Genomic DNA, 22723 nt, shown 5'->3' on the forward strand with positions numbered 1-22723 from the left:
GATATTTTTCAAAGATAATTCAAAAATAGCAGATTTTACATCATTTATGTTTATTGATTTCTCAATCTGACCAAAAATATTTGTACAAATATATATATATATATATATATATTTCCCAGATAAACTTTATTTTGCAGCGCTACTCCTCCAACACGCTTGTAGCGTGTGTCATCAATATTAAGCCCATAGTGTCGACCATCGACACCGGCTTCATCGGGAATCGATTCCTTGAATTTTGCGAAGAGATACGTTACATAGTATCTGCAGACCATTTCTGGAAAATGTGCTCTATAAATAAATTCATTATCATTATCAGGTTATTTATATTTGTGAATTAATTTTCTCCATTGACTTGAATTAAAAATTATACTTTTCCCAAATATGACATCATAGACCACATGAGACTGACACAGTATGTCCACATATGGGCATTCCAACAAAAACAAAGACAAAAGGAGACAAGAATGTATTTTACAACCAATTATGTATTATTACATACCGTTAAATAAACTTGTGAAAACATACACAAGATTGTGGATCTTATCTTGTGGATACAGTTACAATATGTAGATATATGTGTGTTTCTTTGGAATTTAACGCAGTTCCCAAAACAGGGACGCCTGGTCTCATGCCTCAATTTACAGTATAAGACATGTCTTTTTTCCCCATCGTCGTCGTCGAGGTTTTAGTGCTGCCCTGGTGGCCATCTCAAAAACCTCCCTCACGCCCTCCTTTGTTTTTGTAGAGCACTCCACGTATCCGAAGGCACCGATCCTGTCTGCCACGCTGCGCCCCTGCTCCGCTGTCACAGGTTCTTGGTTAGTTTTGGCCAGCTCCGCGCGGGTGGACTCGTCGTTGAACAGGTCCTTTTTATTCCCCACGACGATGATGGGAACGCCAGGGCAGAAGTGTCTGACCTCCGGGACCCACTTACGTAGGATGCTCGCGAGACTTGCCGGACTGTCGACGGAGAAGCACACAAGGGCGACGTTGATATCCGGGTACGAAAGAGGACGCAGTGTGTCGTCGTCCTTTTGACCGGATGTGTCGCAAAGCGCTACCTGTTTTTCGTCCACTTCGATGTCGGCGGCATAGAGCTCTATGTGCCCACAGTGTTCGAGACGAACACTGTGGGCACATATATGGAGATTTCGAGTATCTGTCTGTCTGCTGGCATTGTGTCACTTTTATGCCCATATATGGAGATCCAGATGTCATCAGTGTATAACCATACATGGCACCTGTCTGTCTTTGTCGCTTTTATGCCCATATATGGAAATCTCTGTATCTGTCTGCCTATCTCCATCTAATGACTAAATAAGGAGATCTGAGTTGTCAATTGTCATCATATGCCCAGGCATATCGGCTGGATCGGCAGTTCTGGACACACCTGGTATATACATACAAGCGTATATGCATACACTTGTATGCATACACTTACATTATTGAGCATATCGGTTGGATAGGCGGGCACAGCACTCACAGATGCGCGCAGTATGAAGTCGGTTGGTCCCATATATGGGCATAGCGGTCATACAATATATCAGCAGTTCTGGACTACCGGATCTCCATATCTGACTAGATATAGGTGCATGGGTTGGACCGCTGGTTTTAGACAACCACAACCACCTTGACGTCAGGCCTCACCTCACGTCGTCGCAATGTGTGAGCGGCAAGTTTGAAGTCTGTCGGGCAGACAGTTCTTGAGATGCGTGAACTAGGCTACACTCATTCATGCATTTATTGTACGATTCGTATGTGTCTCCGGGACAAAGCAAGTAAACATTTGGGGTTAAAATCACTGTTTTGTATTAACTTTGTTTGTATAGAGTGGGCACATTCAGAACACGCACACAGAGCGTGAAGCCCTGGCGAATATGAAAAAAACATCCTGCAGGGATCGCTATGCTGAGGGTTTCATAGAGGCCCTGTGGCCTGGCTGTGCCTCCCAGGATGGCCTGGGCCACTGAGATGAGCACGTCAGAGTGGATGTCTGCCCCGCTCCGCCTGAACACCGGGCTCCTCTGGACCCTGAATGTGATGAAGATTACACTGCCATTTTGTCTCTCTTTCAGGTGAGAGAACACCACTTTTGGACCAGTGAGTGAGAAGTTGACCACAGCTTCTCTGTCTTTGTGGCCTGTTTGCTTTAAAGCATACATGGGCAACTGGCTGCCCGGGGGCCACATGCGGCCCCCACCTTCACTTATTGCGGCTCTCAGGTTAATACCGGAATACTGATATATTATTGATTTCAGCTGTTACAATTGCAAACATGACCTGCTTTAATTCCGTCAGTCTATATTAGTAGCTTAATGACTAGTATAGTAGTATTAAAATGTATTTTTTATGTCCAAGTTATTTGTATTTAGGTTCCTAAAGTTAACATGAGTATATAACTAAATGCGTTTGAAATTAAATAAAAATGTTACATTTCAGGATTCCAATTAAAAAAATAACAAAAAATAATGCAGGATTCCAATTCAAAAGAAGCAAATATTGCCGATCTACAAGCTCAAAACGCATCGCGCTGCGATGCGTTTTGAGCTTGTAGATCTGCTATTTTTACTTCTATTGTATGCGATACTAGAATGACAAAGTAGGACGTAGCAATATGCAATGTGGCCCTCTGGAGTGAAGGTGGAAATATAGTGGCCCTCGTAAAACAAAATAACTGATTATTTAGTTATTTTGTTTTACCTTTATGATGTCAACATTTTCTTTATTTTGGAGAAGAAGCCATCCTCCTGTTGCTTCTCTTGATTCCCTTCTGCTCTGCTCTGTCCTGCACCACTGCTGCCCCCACCTGCAGGAGCGACCACTCCGTTGACGGTACCCTCGACGTCGGTCTCATCCTCGGCATAGCGCAGGAGCAGTGAACGCTGCCGCTGGGTCAACTTCTTTGGTACCCTGATCTTGATGTGAACAAGGTGATCACCGTAGCTGTAACTGTTCATCTTTCGGATGCCTTTCCCCTGCAGCCGGATGACCTGGTCAGCTTGGCATCCTGCAGGGATCGCTATGCTGAGGGTTTCATAGAGGCCCTGTGGCCTGGCTGTGCCTCCCAGGATGGCCTGGGCCACTGAGATGAGCACGTCAGAGTGGATGTCTGCCCCGCTCCGCCTGAACACCGGGCTCCTCTGGACCCTGAATGTGATGAGGATGTCTTTCTTCCCTACGGACATACGGACAGTCTGACCATCATCGACCCCTGCAGGTACAGGCACAGTGATGGTCTGCCTCTGCTTATATTGGCCTGTACCTCGGCACAACACGCAGGGTGTGATTATGATGGAGCCCCTCCCACCACAGCGTCGACACGTGGAGCGCATCACAAAGGGACCCGTGTTGATGGACTCCATGCCAGTGCCGTTACAGTAGTTACAATGTGACACCTTGGTGCCCGGCTCACTGGCCTTCCCATCACACCGGGGACAGGTGTCCTCCAGGTTCACTGTCATTTCTTTGGACACCCCCTTCGCTGCTTGGGCAAAGGTCAGCTCCATCACAAACTCAGGCCTTTGTTCAAACATGCTGCTGAAGTCTCCGAAGCCCCCGCCTCCAGCGAACTCTCCAAAGATCTTTCTGAACATCTCCTCCATCATCTGCTCCTGTTAATTCTTAATGATTTCAGGTTCACTGGTATCTCTCAATACTGACCTCACACTCTTGGGTGGGCTTGGCTTTTGCTCGTATCATCATCACTATGATGTCACTATGATGTCAGCCATGCCCAAATATGGAGTTCCATGTGAATCTCGCCCCAAAATAGGAGGTCCATGATGTCAGGATATAGTCGACAAGTACCATGGCAACCTGATGTCAGCAGATCCCTGATGTAATCAGTGTGTATGCCCATATCTTTATGCTCATATATGGAGATTTCGAGTATCTGTCTCTGCTGGCATTGTGTCACTTTTATGCCCATATATGGAGATCCAGATGTCATCAGTGTATAACCATACATGGCACCTGTCTGTCTTTGTCGCTTTTATGCCCATATATGGAAATCTCTATCTGTCTGCCTATGTAATGACCAAATAAGGAGATCTGAGTTGTCAATTGTCATCATATGCCCAGGCATATCGGCTGGATCGGCAGTTCTGGACACATACAAGCGTATATGCATACACTTACATTATTGAGCATATCGGTTGGATAGGCGGGCACAGCACTCACCGATGCGCGCAGTATGAAGTCGGTTGGTCCCATATATGGGCATAGCAGTCATATATCAGCAGTTCTGGACTACCGGATCTGACTAGATATAGGTGCATGGGTTGGACCGCTGGTTTTAGACAACCACCTTGACAACCACCCTCAAATCACGTCGTCGCAATGTGTGAGCGGCAAGTTTGAAGTCTGTCGGGCAGACAGTTCTTGAGATGCGTGAACTAGGCTACACTCATTCATGGATGTATTGTATTTATTGTTCGTATACAGTACATGTGTCTCCGGGACAAAGCAAGTAAACATTTGGGGTTAAAATCACTGTTTTCTATTAACTTTGTTTGTATAGAGTGGGCACATTCAGAACACACACACAGAGCGTGAAGCCCTGGCGAAGATGAAAACACCATCCTGCAGGGATCGCTAAGCTGAGGGTTTCATAGAGGCCCTGTGGCCTGGCTGTGCCTCCCAGGATGGCCTGGGCCACTGAGATGAGCACGTCAGAGTGGATGTCTGCCCCGCTCCGCCTGAACACCGGGCTCCTCTGGACCCTGAATGTGATGAGGATTACACTGCCATTTTGTCTCTCTTTCAGGTGAGAGAACACCACTTTTGGACCAGTGAGTGAGAAGTTGACCACAGCTTCTCTGTCTTTGTGGCCTGTTTGCTTTAAAGCATAGCTGTAGCAATGTGTGACTGGATTGGATCCCCTTCAGCTCGACTCAGTTCTTCATTTACCATATTGCTGACTATTTAGTTATTTTGTTTTACCTTTATGATGTCAACATTTTCTTTATTTTGGAGAAGAAGCCATCCTCCTGTTGCTTCTCTTGATTCCCTTCTGCTCTGCTCTGTCCTGCACCACTGCTGCCCCCACCTGCAGGAGCGACCACTCCGTTGACGGTACCCTCGACGTCGGTCTCATCATTGGCATAGATCAGGAGCAGTGAACGCTGCCGCTGGGTCAACTTCTTTGGTACCCTGATCTTGATGTGAACAAGGTGATCACCGTAGCTGTAACTATTCATCTTTCGGATGCCTTTCCCCTGCAGCCGGATGACCTGGTCAGCTTGGCATCCTGCAGGGATCGCTATGCTGAGGGTTTCATAGAGGCCCTGTGGCCTGGCTGTGCCTCCCAGGATGGCCTGGGCCACTGAGATGAGCACGTCAGAGTGAATGTCTGCCCCGCTCCGCCTGAACACCGGGCTCCTCTGGACCCTGAATGTGATGAGGATGTCTTTCTTCCCTACGGACATACGGACAGTCTGACCATCATCGACCCCTGCAGGTACAGGCACAGTGATGGTCTGCCTCTGCTGATATTGGCCTGTACCTCGGCACAACACGCAGGGTGTGATTATGATGGAGCCCCTCCCACCACAGCGTCGACACGTGGAGCGCATCACAAAGGGACCCGTGTTGATGGACTCCATGCCAGTGCCGTTACAGTAGTTACAATGTGACACCTTGGTGCCCGGCTCACTGGCCTTCCCATCACACCGGGGACAGGTGTCCTCCAGGTTCACTGTCATTTCTTTGGACACCCCCTTCGCTGCTTGGGCAAAGGTCAGCTCCATCACAAACTCAGGCCTTTGTTCGAACATGCTGCTGAAGTCTCCGAAGCCCCCGCCTCCAGCGAACTCTCCAAAGATGTTTCTGAACAACTCCTCCGGGTCTACATTGGCACCTCCGGCCCTGTAGTACTGCTGCTCCTGGCCGGCCCCAGGGCCACTGCCACGGCTGGGGTCGAAGCCTGCCGCCCCGTATGTGTCATACTGCTTCCTCTTCAGCTCATCACTCAGTACCTCATAAGCTTCAGCTAGCTTGGCAAACTTCTCTTTGGCTGCAGGGTCATCCGGGTTAGTGTCAGGGTGGTACTTCTTTGCCATCTGATAGTAGGCCTTCTTAATCTCCTTCTGTGATACAGAGCGCGAAACCCCCAAGACTTCATAGAAGTCCTGCTTGTTTTCCAAGGCGCTGTTGGTGTGGAAGGAGCGACCGGTGATGACATGTTGATATCTTCCTGTTAATGGTGGCAATGTCACGGCATTTCTGAGCCTCCAGGAGCCAGAGCTGACCGCTGTGCGACACAGCCGTGTCCTGAGTGTCGTTGTGGGGTTGGCGTCTCCGTGTCTTGCCCGGACGAACAGCAAACAGGCCCGGCGACGTGCACAAGAAGACACCGCTGTCACCAGCCAGTGTGTCGTGCACCGGGCTGTGGAGGTTGCCATCTTTGCATCTCTACTCTACTGTCAAAGGCTGGCGGTGGTCTGTGCATGCGCAGGGCAAGCTCTCGGTGGCCTGGTTCTTGCTCGTATCATCATCACTATGATGTCACTATGATGTCAGCCATGCCTAAATATGGATTTCCATGTGAATCTCGCCCCAAAATAGAAGGTCCATGATTTCAGGATATAGTCGACAAGTACCATGGCAACCTGATGTCAGGAGATCCCTGATGTAATATCTGTCTGTCTGTCTGCTGGCTTGTGTCACTTTTATGCCCATATATGGAGATCCAGATGTCATCAGTGTATAACCATACATGGCACCTGTCTGTCTCTCTGTGTCGCTTTTATGCCCATATATGGAAATCACTGTATCTCTCTGTCTACCTGCCTGGACTTCAAGTTTGAAGTCAGTCGGACAGATCTTGAGATGCGTGAACTACATTCATTCATTTATTTATTGTACGATTTTTATTTGTCTCCGGCACAAAGCAAGTTGTGGGTTGAGGTAAACATTTGGGGTTAAAATCACTGTTTTGTATTAACATTGTTTGTATACAGTGTGCACTTTCAGAACACACACGCAGAGCGTGAAGCCCTGGCGAAGATGAAAACAATTGGACTTGACAATGTTGCCACTTATAGTACCCCCACTATATGTTGGGATCCTTTAAGATCTTAACGATTCCGGTTCCCATTCCTATTGGGGGTTCCAAATAGACCCTTAGAAATCTGTAACTCTGAGGGTACAAATGGAACCAAATGGATCCATGCGTGTCTGTCTGTCCCATTTATGCCCATATATGGATTTGCAACCTGATATAAATAACAACAACTCGAGACCAGTATGTTATATTGACACTGGAGTTGGACACTACACTATAGTAGTGTCCAACTCCAGTGTCAATTGTCAATTAAGATTAATAAAATACAAAGATGTAAGACAAAAACAATTAAATTAGCCATTTCTGAGATGCACATGCGATGCCTACAGGTATGACAATTATTAGGCTAATTACAGGGGGGAAATGGTTGGGTTAAACAACTTCAGAGTTTTGAGATTTAATTTGCTTTGCCATGATTCAGAGTGCCGTCACAGAAAGAAAGGATATATATAGGCATACTCAGTGGTGTAATGGTCATAGAACGCAGTATGTGGCTGGCAATTCTTTCACATGCACGCACAGGTACGGATTGTTCACTCTAGAATGCATGTGCCCCTGAGACCCCAGCCATTACCATTTACTTGACAACGGCAAATGGCTACTTTACATAACAGCTTTACAAGTGAGTGTGGACAGCAATACAGTATGTTGGCTTCAGTTGGGCTGCTGCTAGTCTATCTGCACGCAACAATGTCTCATCCACCTTCGCAGCAGAAGAGGGTAATACCGGTACTCGTTCAAAGCAAACTTTTAGTTACAGCTCCTATAATTTAATGCGTTCGTTGAGAAGATTTTCAAAGACTAACACTAAGCTAAAAACCAGTAATTTCCTATAAAAAATGTTTCCTACTACTATTTATACAAAGGTAAAAAGGCACATTTATATTAATCACAGCCATTATAGGAACGCGTGACATCATGAAATGACAAAACAACATTACACCTCTGGTGTGTGTAAACCTTCAAGGTGTAACCTGAATATCCATTGTTTGGGTTTTCCAGCAAAAAAACTAAAACATAGTAAGCTTGTTATTCCCCAACAGAGGGGGCATACTGCAGCATTAATCTGTCAAACTCATCCCCCTTGGATAAATAGTCTCTCAGGAAAGGGTGGGCTCTGTGGGCATCCCTCAGCTGCGAGAGGTAGCGACCGGTCACCTCGGGAGTTCTGCCCAGGTGCTGAGTCAGCGCCATGAGATTGACCAGCGTCTCGGGGTGGCCACTGTCCTTGTCCAGCACCTCCTGCAGCAGCTCCTCGGCCTGCTCCCACTTCCCCTGAGCCATGCAGCAGGCCGCCTGTCCGTTGAGAAGCAACGCCGTGGAGCCGTACTTCTCCGACATCCCCTGGAAGATGTAGAAGGTGTCCTGCAGCTTCTCCCCGCCGCCCGCGGCCATGTTGACCCACGCAGTGGCCAACTGTGTCAGCGTTGCGTCTTCGTCCCGCTCCCGCATCCGCTTCAGCTCCTTCCTCGCCAGGTCGACGCGGTCAAGGCTCAGCAGAACCTGGACGGTCATCGCCGCGCACTCGTCCGGGGCGCCGGAACGCGGAGGGGAAACCCGCCGGAGAGTCCTGAGGGTGGCGTCCGCGTTCCCCTCGTGGTAATAAACGGAGGCGGCGGCAAGGAGGAAGGCGGCGTTGGCCGCGCACTCGCCCTTCACCATCTCGCCGTCCAGAGCGGCGACGATGGTGCCCCTCTTGCTTTCGTCGGACAGATATTCTGCAAACATCTGCACGGCCTGCAGTTCGGGTGCGCGGCCTGGCTTGATATCTTCCAGGACTACGGCGTACTTCCTCTGAGCGATGTACGCTCTGTACAGAAACATGTCCCTCTCGATCTCCTTTTCCGGGGTCGAAGGCCTCGCCCTCTGAGCCTCTTTAATACATTGCTGATAGCCGCCAATGTAATACGCATTCGTCACATTAAAAAGCTCATCCTCAACGTCTGACTGCTGCACTCCCATGGTGACTACTGAACAACATCCTGGTCAGAACTTTAATTTTATACTTTGGAGGTGAGGAGGTCGGATTGGACTGAAACCTTGCCCAAATATGGTTAGCCATAGTTGTGACGTCATAGATGAATAAAAAGATGGACTGGTCCCATAGACTGGTCCGGGATCAACAGCCACATGCTGTTATTAATGACGGCAGTCATTAGACTATTCTTCCTCTATCTACTATATTTACTTGCACCAGCAGAGCGTGCAAGTAAATAACCTATCATGATTGATAGGTTATGACACGATATGACATGAATGGTGGCGCCTGTTAATGACAGGTACAAAAGGAGGTGCCACCAGTTGATGTGTCATTTGTCTACAGTGTTGTAGAAGCGGTCTACATCGCACACATGGCTCTCGATATAACTTTACTGTTCAAAGCCACCGTAAAAACTGTTAAAGTTCTGAATAAGGCGATAGGGGTCGGCTTTCATTCTCCCAAAGATGACATTTCGAAGCAAAGCAGCAGCAGCAGAACCGATTGTGGATTTTCTCCCGAGGCAAAAGAGGTGATCACAAACATCACCAAACTCAAAGACTTCCTCCTGCAGCACAGGAAGGCCTACGTGAACGCCAGAAGCCTCGTCTCATCGGACCTTGCCAGCATGACGGACGGCGAGCGGGACAAGATTGACCAAGACGCCCAGATCTTCATGAGAACCTGCTCCGAAGCGATCAAACAGCTACGCGCTCAATCCGAGAAGCAGTTGATGTCGGCACAAATGAGGGTCCACAGGGGAGCCGTCCTGGACATGGCCGAGGCGTACCTGAGAGGAGTGTGCAAGTTGTACTCTGAGCAGAGAGCCATAAGGTTCAAGAGAGTGGTGGACAAGAAGAGACTGTCGAGACTGCAGCCAGAACACCACAGTATGACACAGATGACACAGAAGAGCCACGTTATGGCCAAAGAAAAGGGATTGTCCGAGGTCCGACTCTGCAACAGCGCAGACCCGTGGGGGGAGGAGGGCGGCGTGGAGGACGAGCTCTCCCCTGAGGAGATCCAGACGTACGAGCAGGAGAACCAGAGGTTAGTGAGGGACATGAGCGGCATGGTGGACGAGTGCAGACACATCGAGGGGAGCGTCGCGGAGATCTCCCGACTCCAGGAGATCTTCTCCGAGAATGTCCTTCAGCAAGAGACGGAGATCGACAGCATTCACCAGCTGGTCGTGGACACTACGGAGACCGTCAAAGAAGGAAACAAAGACATTCGAGAGGCCATGAGAAACAACGGCAGCTTGCGCCTGTGGATCCTCTTCTTTCTGGTCATGTGCTCGCTCTCACTCCTTTTCTTGGACTGGTACAGTGGCTAACCAGCGTTGCCGGATTTTGTCTCGGGTCACCCCTGTAAATAACGTTTTCATCCACGGCACTCCTGAATTACATTGGGCCCGATTCATCAAGCACTTTACGGCCAAATTACACCCATATATATTTTGATCATACCGGCATTTAGGACAATTCCCACGTTAGGGGTCAGATTCAGCAATGTTTTTTTGTCAGGGATTTTGAAGGTAAGACAGAAATATAAGCCAGATTTAGTCACTTTATTTACACTATATTTACGACCAGATTGATGAATCGGGACCAATGTTACTAATATAGCACTTACAGTACCGGTATATGTAAATCTTTCCTCCTAATTACTAATATATATACCACTTACAGTATATGTAAATCTTTCCTCCTAATATACAGTATTTCATGAGGAAAACCTGGGAGAATACCAGTTCCCACTAGAAATACTGTTCCTACGAAACAGTGTGGGCTCACTCGTGACTATATTCTGCAGCGTGCTAACTGTCATGTGAGGCTCAAACAATACTCCGCTAACACCACTCCCAGATGTTTTTCCACACCTCAATTGCACCTCATTGAGGCATTGTGAGCATGTAGATCTGCTATTTTCAAAATAGAACTGTGTTATAGAAGATGTGACGCCTCAACTCTTAGTGCTAGTCAGGGTGGTGGGGGGGGGGTCCCCAGTTAAAATATGATTATTTTGGGGGTTGCGGCCTGAAAAGGTTGAGGACCACTGCACCCACTTTAAGAAACCGTGGACTATAGGCCACATGAACACTTTGAACCTATTTCGAAATAGACGATCAACAAGCTCACAACTGTGAGCTTTTGTGAGCTTGTAGACTATATTTTCAAAAGATCTTGAAAAGAAATGACATATGGAATCTGGTGAAATATTTTCAGATGGTGGACAGAATATGGTACATATTCATTTGGGGATCTCTGTCTGTCCGCCCGCCCTAGTTCCTTTAATGCCCATACTGTATACAGTATGTAGATCCCTGATGTTAACAATATGATGTCATGGTATGACATTTGATGGACGGCTCACAGATTCCTTGCATTCTTCAGGGATCAAAGTATAGGGAGATCTATTGTTGCAAGTCGGTTCCATACCACCGCAACAAGATTGGTAAATATAAATAAATAAACCTCATTGTGACGTGTTGTGAGCTTGTAGATCGACATTTTAAAGTGAAAATGAAAGTGAATGGTTACGTCTGTCAGGGTTTTACCCTGACCTTATTCCTAACCTTAACCTCAGTAAAACAGTGCCAAAACCTAACCCTATTCCTAATCTTAACCTCAGTAAAACTATGTCTAACCCTAAACTTATTTCTAACCTTATCCTCAGTCAAACAAAACAAGAATACAAGAACTGCCCCACCGAGCGGTCAGTGTGAGCTTTACGCGTTATTATTGCTTGTACTTTTCTCTCTACTATGTTTTATCATTTGTGAAATGTTTGACTTCAAAGTCTTCGGCCTTCGGCCATCCGGCCTGGCAGAGACAATAAAGACAAATCACACCTAGTGTGAGGTGAGCGGTGCTATTTATGAGTTACTTGTGTACATAATATACTTTGTGTGTGTTTTCAGCAAGCCCACACAGTTTCTGCAGGAACAGTTTTTTCTAATTATTTTCGATAAATGTGTGTAATCTCTGGGTTCATGTCAAGGTGCATGTTTGTCCATACAGTATGTGTTCAAATACAATGTCCATATATTTGCCAGATAATCACTGTCTTTACTTTAATTTATAATACATGTTTCCCTTAAAAACCTGCACTATCCATACTTTTCACATAGATTTAATGTCTTTGCTAAATAGTTACTATATCGATTTTAAATCATTGAATCGAATCATATCGCCATGAATGAACCAATATCGTCCATGTATCGTATCGTCAACCATGTATCGTGATATGTTTCGAATCGCTATTAAAATGTATCCTTACACCCCTATTAACGGGCGAAGACATTAGGGACAAGGGGCCAGCAGCGTGCACCTCGTGGCACGCTCTGCTTGCGCACAAGTAGGCCATGTGTGGCCTACTTGAGTGCCAAGTGCAAGTTGGCACCTCGACAGAGTGCAGTTCTAGTTATAATTGTGGGCTCGCAGAAAGCGAGACCAGTATGTTCTCCCAAATCTTTATAGTAAGGTTATTCTCCTCAAAACTGTCCGACGGTACAAAGGCATGGCCTTTAGCCAATGAGGGAGCAGCGTTCTTGGTGACATCACCACCAACAAGTGTGACCTGATATAAATAACAACAACACCCACATGAAATCTTTTGTAGTTTTTGAGATATTTAACTTTAAGCACCCAATACATTTGATGAACCCCGAACACCATATATGGGCATGATTGAATGGGTCTCCCCTCCTATCATGCCCATATATGGTGTTCGATGTTGGAGCGTCCGTTGGGTAGATCTTTTAGCCCCATACATGGTGTTCCATGCGAGCCCACACTGTTTCGTAGGAACAGTATTTCTAGTTATATCTACAAATTCCACATAAAACTGCTTGACGTTTATATTTGTAATATTATGCTTTAATAAAGGCAAAAGTAGCGGTTTCATTTCACATCTCAACAAGAAAACCTGAACGACCCTTGACTGAAACCGATTTTAGTTTTCACAGTTTCCTCCTTGAGTAACTAACAATGGCCGACAAAGTCTCTGAATACACGCTCCGACTCCAGGAGCAAGAGCGACAGATCGAGTCTCTCTCTGTGGAGATCCAGGAGTGTCTTCTGTCCCGGGAGACATCGTCCTCGCCCCCCACACGGCTGGACGAGCTGATAGAAGAGAACACTCGTCTGAAATACAGACTGAACATCCTGAAGAGGAGCCTACAGGAGGAGGAGGGCAGGAGCGTATCGTCCATGGTGAACATCAACCAGCGGCTGGCGGAGATCTTCGGCCAGGCCATCAGGGCAGCGTATCCGGAGCTGGACGACGACGACCCTGGTCTGGTGTCCGTCACGCCCAGCCAGCTAGACAGGTTCGGGGACTACCAGTGCAACAGCGCCATGGCCCTCGCCAAGATCCTGGAGAATCCCCGCGGCGCCAGTCCCAGAGAGGTCGCAGAGAGAATCGAGCGGGCCGTCCCCGACAACGAGCTCATCCAGCGGACGGAGGTGGCGGGCCCGGGGTTCATCAACATCCACCTGAAGAGGACGTTCGTGTCCGGCCTGCTGTCCGGCCTGCTGGTCGACGGGGTCCGGCCGCCTCCGCTGGCCTCCGGGGAGAAGAAGAAGGTGGTGGTGGACTTCTCGTCACCCAACATCGCCAAGGAGATGCACGTGGGCCACCTGCGCTCCACCATCATCGGGGACAGCGTGTGTCACCTGTTCGAGTTCCTGGGCCACGAGGTGCTCCGGCTGAACCACGTGGGCGACTGGGGCACCCAGTTCGGGATGCTCATCGCTCACCTGCAGGACAGCTTCCCTGACTATCTGACCGCCAGTCCCGACATAGGAGACCTGCAGGCCTTCTACAAGGAGTCCAAGAAGCGCTTTGACCAAGACGAGGTCTTCAAGAAGCGAGCGTATCAGTGCGTCGTTGACCTTCAGAGCAAGAAGGACGACTTGACCAAGGCCTGGAAGCTCATCTGCGACGTGTCCAGAAAGGAGTTCCAGAGGGTGTATGACTGTCTGGACATCCGGCTCGTTGAGAGGGGAGAGTCTTTCTACCAGGACCTGATGACCGACGTGGTCAAAGAGTTCGAAGACAGAGGGTTTTTGAAGGTGGAGGACGGTCGTAAGGTGGTGTTTGTCCCCGGTCAGTCCGTCCCTCTGACTGTGGTGAAGACGGATGGCGGCTACACGTATGACACCTCAGACCTGGCGGCACTCAAGCACCGGATCTGCGAGGAAAAGGCCGACGTCATCATCTACGTGACGGACAATGGGCAGGCCCCCCACTTCCAGCAGGAGTTCGCCGCCGGCCAGATGGCCGGCTGGTACGACCCCCGTGCGACCAGGGTGGAGCACGCGGGCTTCGGGGTGGTGCTGGGAGAGGACAGGAAGAAGTTTAAGACCCGCTCCGGAGACACAGTGAGGCTGATGGACTTGCTAGATGAAGGACTCAAGAGGTCCATGGACAAGCTGAAGGAGAACGGACGGGACCAGGTGCTGAGTGCCGACGAGCTGCGGCGGGCCCAGCGTGCCGTGGCGTTCGGCTGCATCAAGTATGCGGACCTGTCGCACAACCGCGCCAACGACTACGTGTTCTCCTTCGACAAGATGCTGGAAGACCGGGGGAACACGGCGGCGTATCTGCTGTACGCGTTCGCGCGCATCAGGTCCATTGCCCGCCTAGCAGGCCTGGATGGGGCCGCGCTGCGGAGGGCGGCGGCGACCACTGCGGAGGTCCGGCTGGAACACGACAAGGAGTGGAAGCTGGGGAAGTGCGTGCTGCGCTTCCCAGAGATCCTGCACAGGATGGTGGACGACCTGCTGCCGCACACGCTGTGCGACTACATGTATGAGCTGGCGACCACCTTCACCGATTTCTACGACCGGTGCTACTGCGTGGAGAAGGACCGGGAGACGGGTGAGGTGGTGAAGGTGGACATGTCCAGGATGCTGCTGTGCGAGGCCACGGCGGCCGTCATGGCCAAAGGCTTCCACATCCTGGGCATCAACCCCGTAGACAAGATGTGATGTCATGGGGAACTGGCACCTTAGCCTGTAGTCTCGCGTAGCCAGAAACTAACTATTCCACAATCTCCGAATGCTATATAGAGAACTACAGCTCCTGAACGGAGAGTAATGGAAACTGTCATTACCGTTCAAGAAAATATATTTTAAAATGTCATTTTTGCTAAGCAGCAAGCTAAACATGCTTATATGATTTTTATTTATATAATGATAAATGTGCTCGATGAGAGACGGAAACGGAAGTGACGATGAGGCTTCACTTCCACTTTAACCGGTTACTCATCGTTCTTCTAACTTTATTCCAGACTGTATGACGGGAGCATTTCCAAATCGCGGAGTCAACAGTCTGGCCACGCGAGACTACTTATCCTGTGACGAACTAGAAAGATGCAATTTTGGAAATCCAGAGTGTGGTTCCCCTGACGTAATTTGGGAATTCTATTATCAGAACACTTGCAATTCTGGGAAATTCTCTAGGTCGTCCTCAGAAGAGCCTTCCATCGTAGCTTCCAGTCATCCCGGTGCTCCATACATCCTGCCAGCTCGTACACCCTCTGGAAATTGCAAGTGTTGTATCTAGTTCTGATGTCTGCATTAAGGAGTACATCCCTGCTTAGCTCTGAATTCTGAAGACGCAAGGTACCTTCTACCAATGTAATTAGTGTGGTGAGGAATGAGGAAACAGAAAATAAAAACTTTTAGCCAATTAGGAAGGTGCATATAGGAGATGTCACGTGAAATCATTTGTAGTTTTTGAAATATATAACTTTAACCACCCAATGCATTTCCAAAGGGAAATGAGTCTGGAGAAAGGGGAAGAGAGACCCATTGAATGTAGGAGTCTAAAGGGGAACACATACCGGACGCGGAGGCGGCGCGGAAGCAGAGCGTCAAAACATACGGCCCCTCAATGAACAAACCCACACCCGCAGCTGTTCTATTTTTCCAGCGTTGCCGCGCGGTGAATATGTTCTCCCATGGTTCTGCCCACCGGGGGAAATGGATGTGCTGTGTGGCAGCGCGCCGCATCCAGTTGGTGTTACCGCGTGGCACTTCACGTCCATCGATACCGCGACGCGACGCTGCGCAGCCGCCCGCGTCCAGTATTGTTTTGTTGGACGAGTGCCCTTTGGGTAGATCTTTATGCCCATACATGGTGTTCCATGCGAGCCCACACTGTTTCGTATGAACAGTATTTCTAGTTAATTATAATTGTCATTATCAGTATATTTTCCATTATCTGTCTTGTGTTTCACAACTGTGGTGTGGACAGCTGAATCCCCCTGCAGAATCAATACTAGGTCCATCCATCCGTTCGTCCATTCGTCGACCCACCCACCCGATATTGTCTATGAACAACACACAAAGTATAGGCCTAAAAATATGGAAGCAAATATATGCTATTATTCAAATAAAATGACAAATTAGAAATGTATTGCATTATATACATACATATACGTTCATTGTCTATAGATTAAAAAGCATGTCTCTTATTTCATCTTTTAATTTTTTGGGAATCAGAACTTGACATGGTCTAATTAGGTACTATATATATATTTTAGAGCTTTACATAAAACAAATAGCCAAATATTCATATAATCCTGTATCTGAATCAACCAATAAAGTATATTTGAGTGAAGCCCTAGTCTGATGTCATGTAACTCCACATTTGGATATATATGACGCAACCGCCTACGATAGGAACCACTAGTTAACTACTTTTAAGTATGTTTGCCAGACCCATGAAATGGGTAGGCCTACATAAGCAAATGTCGGTCTGTCTGTCTGTCCTGGTTTTCTATATAAAGGGTATATATGATGATGACATGATGATGACATGCCTACAAAAGGCATGATGTCATAAATGATGATGACAGACAGGGGTCTGGCACAACCAGGTTGACCTGGTCTAGTTTTACATATACGAGGATGTATTTACCAATACGAGGATTCCTGACATCACAGCACTGACGTCATAGACGAATGATGTCATAGACGAGCACAATAAGAGTACATGGCTCCATCAAAAAGAAATACACAGAGACCGCACTGATGGAGTGGCAGCCAGAGGAACAGGGTCTCCGGCAGGTCGTCCAACTTCTCAAGGACTCCCAGTCGGCTAGCACAGCCACACAGAGAGCTGTCCAGCAGAAACTCCAACAGCTCAACCAGTTCCCCGACTTCAACAACTATCTGATCTTTGTCCTCACGCGACTGAAAGCCGAAGACGTGCCCACCCGCTCTCTGAGCGGTCTGATCCTGAAGAACAACGTCTGGGCCCACTACGACAACTTCCCACCGACCGTGGCCGACTTTATCAAGCAGGAATGTCTGGACAACATCGGCGACCCCCTCGTCCGTGCCACCGTTGGGATCCTGATCACGACCATCGCCTCTAAAAGGAAGCTGCAGGAGTGGCCCGAGCTGCTGCCCCGCCTCTGCAGTCTGCTGAGCTCGGAGGACTACAACACCTGCGAGGGCTCGTTTGGCGCGCTGCGCAAGATCTGCGAGGACTCGTCGGAACTGTTGGAGAGCGATGCTCTGAACAGACCACTAGACGCGATGATCCCCACGTTTCTCCAGTTCTTCAAGAACGGCAGCCCCAAGATCAGGTCGCACGCCATAGCCTGTGTGAACCAGTTCATAGCCGGCAGACCTCAGGCCCTGATGGACAACATGGAAACCTTCATAGAGGGTCTGTTTGCGCTGGCTGCAGACGAGGACTCGGAGGTGAGGAAGAATGTGTGCAGGGCTTTGGTCACGTTGCTAGAGGTCCGCATTGACCGCATCATCCCCTACATGCACACCATCATCCAGCACATGCTGCAGCGGACTCATGACCCGGATGACAACGTGGCTCTGGAGGCCTGTGAGTTCTGGCTGACCCTGGCTGAGCAACCTATTTATAAGGAGGTGCTAGCTGAACACCTGGTGCAACTGATTCCTATCCTGGTGAATGGGACCAAGTATTCAGAGATTGACATCATGCTCAAGGGTGATGTGGAAGAGGACGGTGCCGTGCCGGACAGCGAACAGGACATCAAGCCAACTTTCCACAATCCACGCGCCGTCACATTCCAGCACGAGGGTGAGGAAGCAGAGGACATAGATGAAGATGATGACACGTTGTCCGACTGGAACCTCCGTAAGTGTTCGGCTGAAGCCTTGGATGTGCTGGCCAATGTGTACCATGATGATCTACTTCCCCACCTCCTGCCCCAGCTCAAAGATCTACTCTTCCACCCCGACTGGGTCAACAAGGAGTCTGGGATCCTTGTACTGGGAGCAATTGCAGAAGGCTGCATGCAGGGCATGGTTCCCTATCTGCCTGAGCTAATCCCCCACCTCATCCAGTGTCTGTGTGACAAGAAGGCCCTGGTGCGTTCCATTGCCTGCTGGACCCTGGGTCGCTATGCCCACTGGGTGGTGTCACAGCCCCCCGACTCCCACCTCAAGCCCGTCATGACCAATCTGCTGAAACGCATTCTAGACGGCAACAAGAGTGTGCAGGAGGCTGCCTGCGGTGCCTTTGCTACCCTGGAGGAGAAGGCCTGCACGGAGCTGGTCCCCTATTTGAGCCTCATCCTGGACACGTTGGTCTTCGCTTTCGGGAAGTACCAGCACAAAAACCTGCTCATGCTGTACGACATCATAGGTACCCTGGCTGACTCTGTGGGACATCATCTGAACCAGCCTGAGCACATCCAGAAGTTGATGCCTCCCCTCATCGCCAAGTGGAATGAGCTGAAGGATGGGGACAAGGATCACTTCCCTCTGCTGGAGTGTCTGTCGTCAGTAGCCACAGCCCTGCAGAGTGGCTTCCTGCCTTACTGTGATCCTGTGTTCCAACGCTGCACCGCCGTGGTCCAGAAGACCCTTGCCCAGGCTCATAGGTACGACCAGCACCCAGACGAGTACGAGGCCGTTGACAAGGACTTCATGATCGTGGCCCTGGACCTGCTGAGCGGCTTGGCCGAGGGCCTCAGGGGCCACATGGAGCAACTGGTGGCTCACTCCAACATCGTGACCCTGCTCTTACAGTGCATGCAGGACAGCATGCCCGAGGTGAGACAGAGCTCCTTTGCACTGCTGGGAGATCTAACCAAGGCCTGCTTCCCTCACGTCAAGTCCTGCATTGCCGAGGTCATGGCCATCCTGGGACGCAACCTGAACCCAGAGTTTATTTACGTGTGTAACAACACCACCTGGGCAATCGGCGAGATCTCCTTACAGATGGGCGCGGAGATGGAGCCCTATGTGGGCACGGTTCTGCCACACCTGGTGCAGATCATCAACCAGTCCAATACCCATAAGGCCTTGTTGGATAACACGGCCATTACGATTGGCCGTCTGGGTTATGTCTGTCCGCAGGAGGTGGCACCGCAGCTGCAGCGATTCATCAGACCGTGGTGCGTGTCAATGAGGAATATCCGAGAAGAGGAGGAGAAGGATTCGGCTTTCAGAGGAATCTGCATGATGATTGAGCGCAACCCTGGAGGGGTCGTGCAGGATTATATCTTCTTCTGCGATGCGGTGGCTTTCTATGTCGACCCTAAAGATGACCTGAGAGACGTGTTCCATAAGATCCTGCACGGCTTCAAGGACCACATGGGCCAGGAGACCTGGCAGCAATTCTGTGAGCATTTCCCCCCTGTGCTGAAAGAGCGCCTGTCGGCTTTCTATGGCTTGTAGCCCACCCTCTCTAGATGTTCCACAAGGGGAATAGGAGAAAGCACTGCAATTTTTATTTACCTCTCCACGGACAGAGTAACGCTGATGAAGACCTGTGCGATTGAAACTTGTTGTTCTCTCCGTGGAGATTAGTAGTGTAAATAAAACTATATGCGAAAAGGACATTTATTGTGTGGCTGGCTGTTTTCTCAATTCCACTGAGAAGATATGCCTGCTAGTTCATCGAAGGGAGGGTTAGAGGTGGGGAACTTCACTTCAATGAAGGACAATGAGTGTCAGCAAGCGGTAATGCTGGCCTTGGCCCCCTGCGCTCTATGGTTGGCCCCCATTTTCCTGTGAGTGACCAAGGCTAAAACCATGGATTTACACATAGCATACCTTTCGAGTCAAACGACAAGAAAAATCAGACAAAACTAGAAAAAAAAGAGCTTAGTCAATGAATGCCAAGCTCTGCGGGACAGAAGCACAGACGGAACGACATACATACACACATAGCCAGATGCCAACGACACCTGGGGATCCCAGAAAGGGTTAGGGAGATAGATGGTGCTATATGCCAGTGGTTCTCAACCTAGGGGCCGTGTCCCCTGCTGCATATAATTTGGGAGGTCACCTCCACCAACTTTTTTTTTGTTTTCTCAGTTATCTTCATATAATCACTAATGTTCATCGTAATATGCTAAAATGTTTGTATACTCGGTCTGTGTCTCAGTGGACACTTCAGAGACCTGCATACAGTGACATGACATCATCTCTGGGAATCCAAGCTAAACAGCAGGATTTCTATTCCTGGAAAGCTCGAATGCTAATATGGAAGCCATTGTTCTCACGTTAATACAATTGTTCTCACGTCTGCATGCAATTAAGTGTAAAATATGCCATTACGACGCTATCAAGTCCAGCCAAAATACATTTTAGTCCACAAATTCAACTGTAGATTTAGTCAATTAGACTAAAACTAAAGCATTTCAGATGACTAAAATATAACTAAAACTAAATGGAATTGTATTCAAAAGATTATGCCTAAAACCGGATACAATTCTGGGAGATTGCAAGTTTGAAGCCAGTTCTTTGAACTGGGGTGGGTGACAATGCACCACAGAAAGCTCTGTATAAATTAGTTAGTTGTTCCAATTCATTCCTGCTTATCTCCTCCCAAACGTGAGAGGGTTTTGGTTTTGAAAGGGATGTCACTGGCAGCTGACAGTGTATTCATTCATTAAAAGGTTAGTTGTCTAGCCTTTTCACCATAGATTACAATTCCAGTTCCAGGGGTCATCAATGTGTCCGTCCGTACACAGACAAATCCGAAGCGAGAGTTTTTATAAGATTAGAAAGTTCCTATTTGGATCATAAGACCCAATTACTGAATGTCAGTCTCCAGATTTCCCTCAGAATATGTATGACACTGATTTACTATGACATTATGGCACATAAGGAGTCTTCTAGGACAGTAACGTTTCAAGGATGTGTTTATGGTGGTCCTAATATTATTGTACACTCATTTGTATGTCAATGGCAAAAATAGAATTTTGACAGAAATGTCCACCACAAGCCAGAATAGCGATGACCCCTGTCCAGTCATAGTCAATTAGTCATGGCAGTTCACAGTTGTAGCTTTTTGTAGCCATACTATATCACTGCGTGGATATGAGTCTGGTAATTCTAAATGGAAAGTTTATTTTTTCCAAGGGGTGGGTAAAAATCAAACCTCGGTTCGAAGTGAAGCGGTGAACTTTTATTCTATGTGTTCTAGAGTTATGAACTCTGTGATCTATACATTCTTTATATTCTGAATGAATTAATGATTTTATCTGGAGGGACGAATTGTCATGTGAAGCTTGACCAATCCTCAAAGTATCCAATCATCAGACCGGGATGGACACTACACACATACGGACGTACGTACGTACGTACGCACGGACGGACGGACGGACGGACGGACGGACAGACGGACGGACGGACGGGACAGATAAAACCTATTCATTCTGAACTGAAATGGCCATATATGGACATGGGACACACATTTTGCTTTTTGAAAAAGCCTATTCATTCTGGACTGATATTCTGGACGTACGAGACAGAAAAAACCTGTTCATTCTGGACTGGAGTGACCATATATGGACATGAGGTGACATACATTTTGTTTTTGAAAAAGCCTGTTCATTCTGGACTGAAATGACCATATATGGGCGTGGGACACACAAAGCCACTCATTGGAAGCGGTTTTCACCGCTTCAAAAATATATATATATCTCCGGACACATGCTTAGACCAGACCAATATTGGGCCCTGATTGGTCACCCAACTCTTAGGGGCGAGGAAATGGATTCACAATTGAGCGGGGCAAGACCCAAATCCGCCAAGGGCAAACATTTTTTGCACTGGCGGTGACAATAAGGACACCTCTAAACTTTGGCCAAATTGTCAAATATTAGAGGCAGACATTGTGAAAATAGACGATCTATGTTGCGAGCATGTAGATCTGCTATTTTCACACAAAAAAACGGTGCTATAGTGTGTGCCAGCGGCTACGTCATTGTAGTCCTTAGCAGCCATTTCTTGGGTCAAAACACAGGTGTTTCAATTGTTTGATTGCACTAGCCCTTACCCGTTCAAAAATATGAGCTCCAAAATGATGTGCAGTGTGTGGGTTATGGGATGTGCACTGTGCACACAGTATATGAGGGATGGAAAGTAACTTTAACTGGTGCTTGCATGATGTAGGAGCATCAATGTAAGAAACCCGTTTCGTTTAATGGCTACAGAGATACTGTCCCCCCCCACACCCGCCTGGCTGCACACACACACACACACACACACACACACACACACACACACACACACACACACACACACACACAGAGCTGGTTAAACATTTTGCCTCAAGCTAGATGCAGAATAGATGTGCCTGCTAGATGCAGAATAGATAGTAGATACACCATAAAAATGCTAATATACAGCATACGATTTGTGAAAGTGACAAACGGGCTTCAC

At 48.2% G+C, this 22723-nt stretch overlaps 5 protein-coding genes across 5 annotated transcripts; 3 read left to right on the top strand and 2 right to left on the bottom strand.

Annotated features, from left to right (window-relative positions):
* Window positions 1–2702: 2702 nt before the first annotated feature.
* LOC308282119 (dnaJ homolog subfamily A member 3, mitochondrial-like) lies at window positions 2703–6401 on the bottom strand (the record flags this gene model as incomplete). The annotated part of the gene is made up of 3 exons (XM_080722463.1): window positions 2703–3611; window positions 4544–4721; window positions 4957–6401. The coding sequence occupies 3 exons, from the start codon at window positions 6399–6401 to the stop codon at window positions 2703–2705; spliced, it is 2532 nt and encodes an 843-aa protein (XP_080578589.1).
* A 1691-nt stretch (window positions 6402–8092) lies between these two features.
* LOC308282120 (coatomer subunit epsilon-like) lies at window positions 8093–9025 on the bottom strand (the record flags this gene model as incomplete). The annotated part of the gene is made up of 1 exon (XM_080722464.1): window positions 8093–9025. One exon carries the CDS (start codon window positions 9023–9025, stop codon window positions 8093–8095), a length of 933 nt encoding a protein of 310 aa, XP_080578590.1.
* A 389-nt stretch (window positions 9026–9414) lies between these two features.
* LOC308281171 (syntaxin-18-like) lies at window positions 9415–10377 on the top strand (the record flags this gene model as incomplete). Its single annotated transcript, XM_080721287.1, has 1 exon — window positions 9415–10377. One exon carries the CDS (start codon window positions 9415–9417, stop codon window positions 10375–10377), a length of 963 nt encoding a protein of 320 aa, XP_080577413.1.
* Window positions 10378–13033: 2656 nt separating this feature from the next.
* Window positions 13034–15037, top strand: LOC308281434 (arginine--tRNA ligase, cytoplasmic-like; the record flags this gene model as incomplete). The annotated part of the gene is made up of 1 exon (XM_080721611.1): window positions 13034–15037. The coding sequence occupies one exon, from the start codon at window positions 13034–13036 to the stop codon at window positions 15035–15037; it is 2004 nt and encodes a 667-aa protein (XP_080577737.1).
* A 2049-nt stretch (window positions 15038–17086) lies between these two features.
* Window positions 17087–19726, top strand: LOC308282121 (transportin-2-like; the record flags this gene model as incomplete). Its single annotated transcript, XM_080722465.1, has 1 exon — window positions 17087–19726. One exon carries the CDS (start codon window positions 17087–17089, stop codon window positions 19724–19726), a length of 2640 nt encoding a protein of 879 aa, XP_080578591.1.
* Window positions 19727–22723: the final 2997 nt, after the last annotated feature.

This window comes from Nannobrachium achirus (assembly GCF_963921795.1).
Source record: "Nannobrachium achirus genome assembly, chromosome: 3".
NCBI classification, from domain to species: domain Eukaryota; kingdom Metazoa; phylum Chordata; class Actinopteri; order Myctophiformes; family Myctophidae; genus Nannobrachium; species Nannobrachium achirus.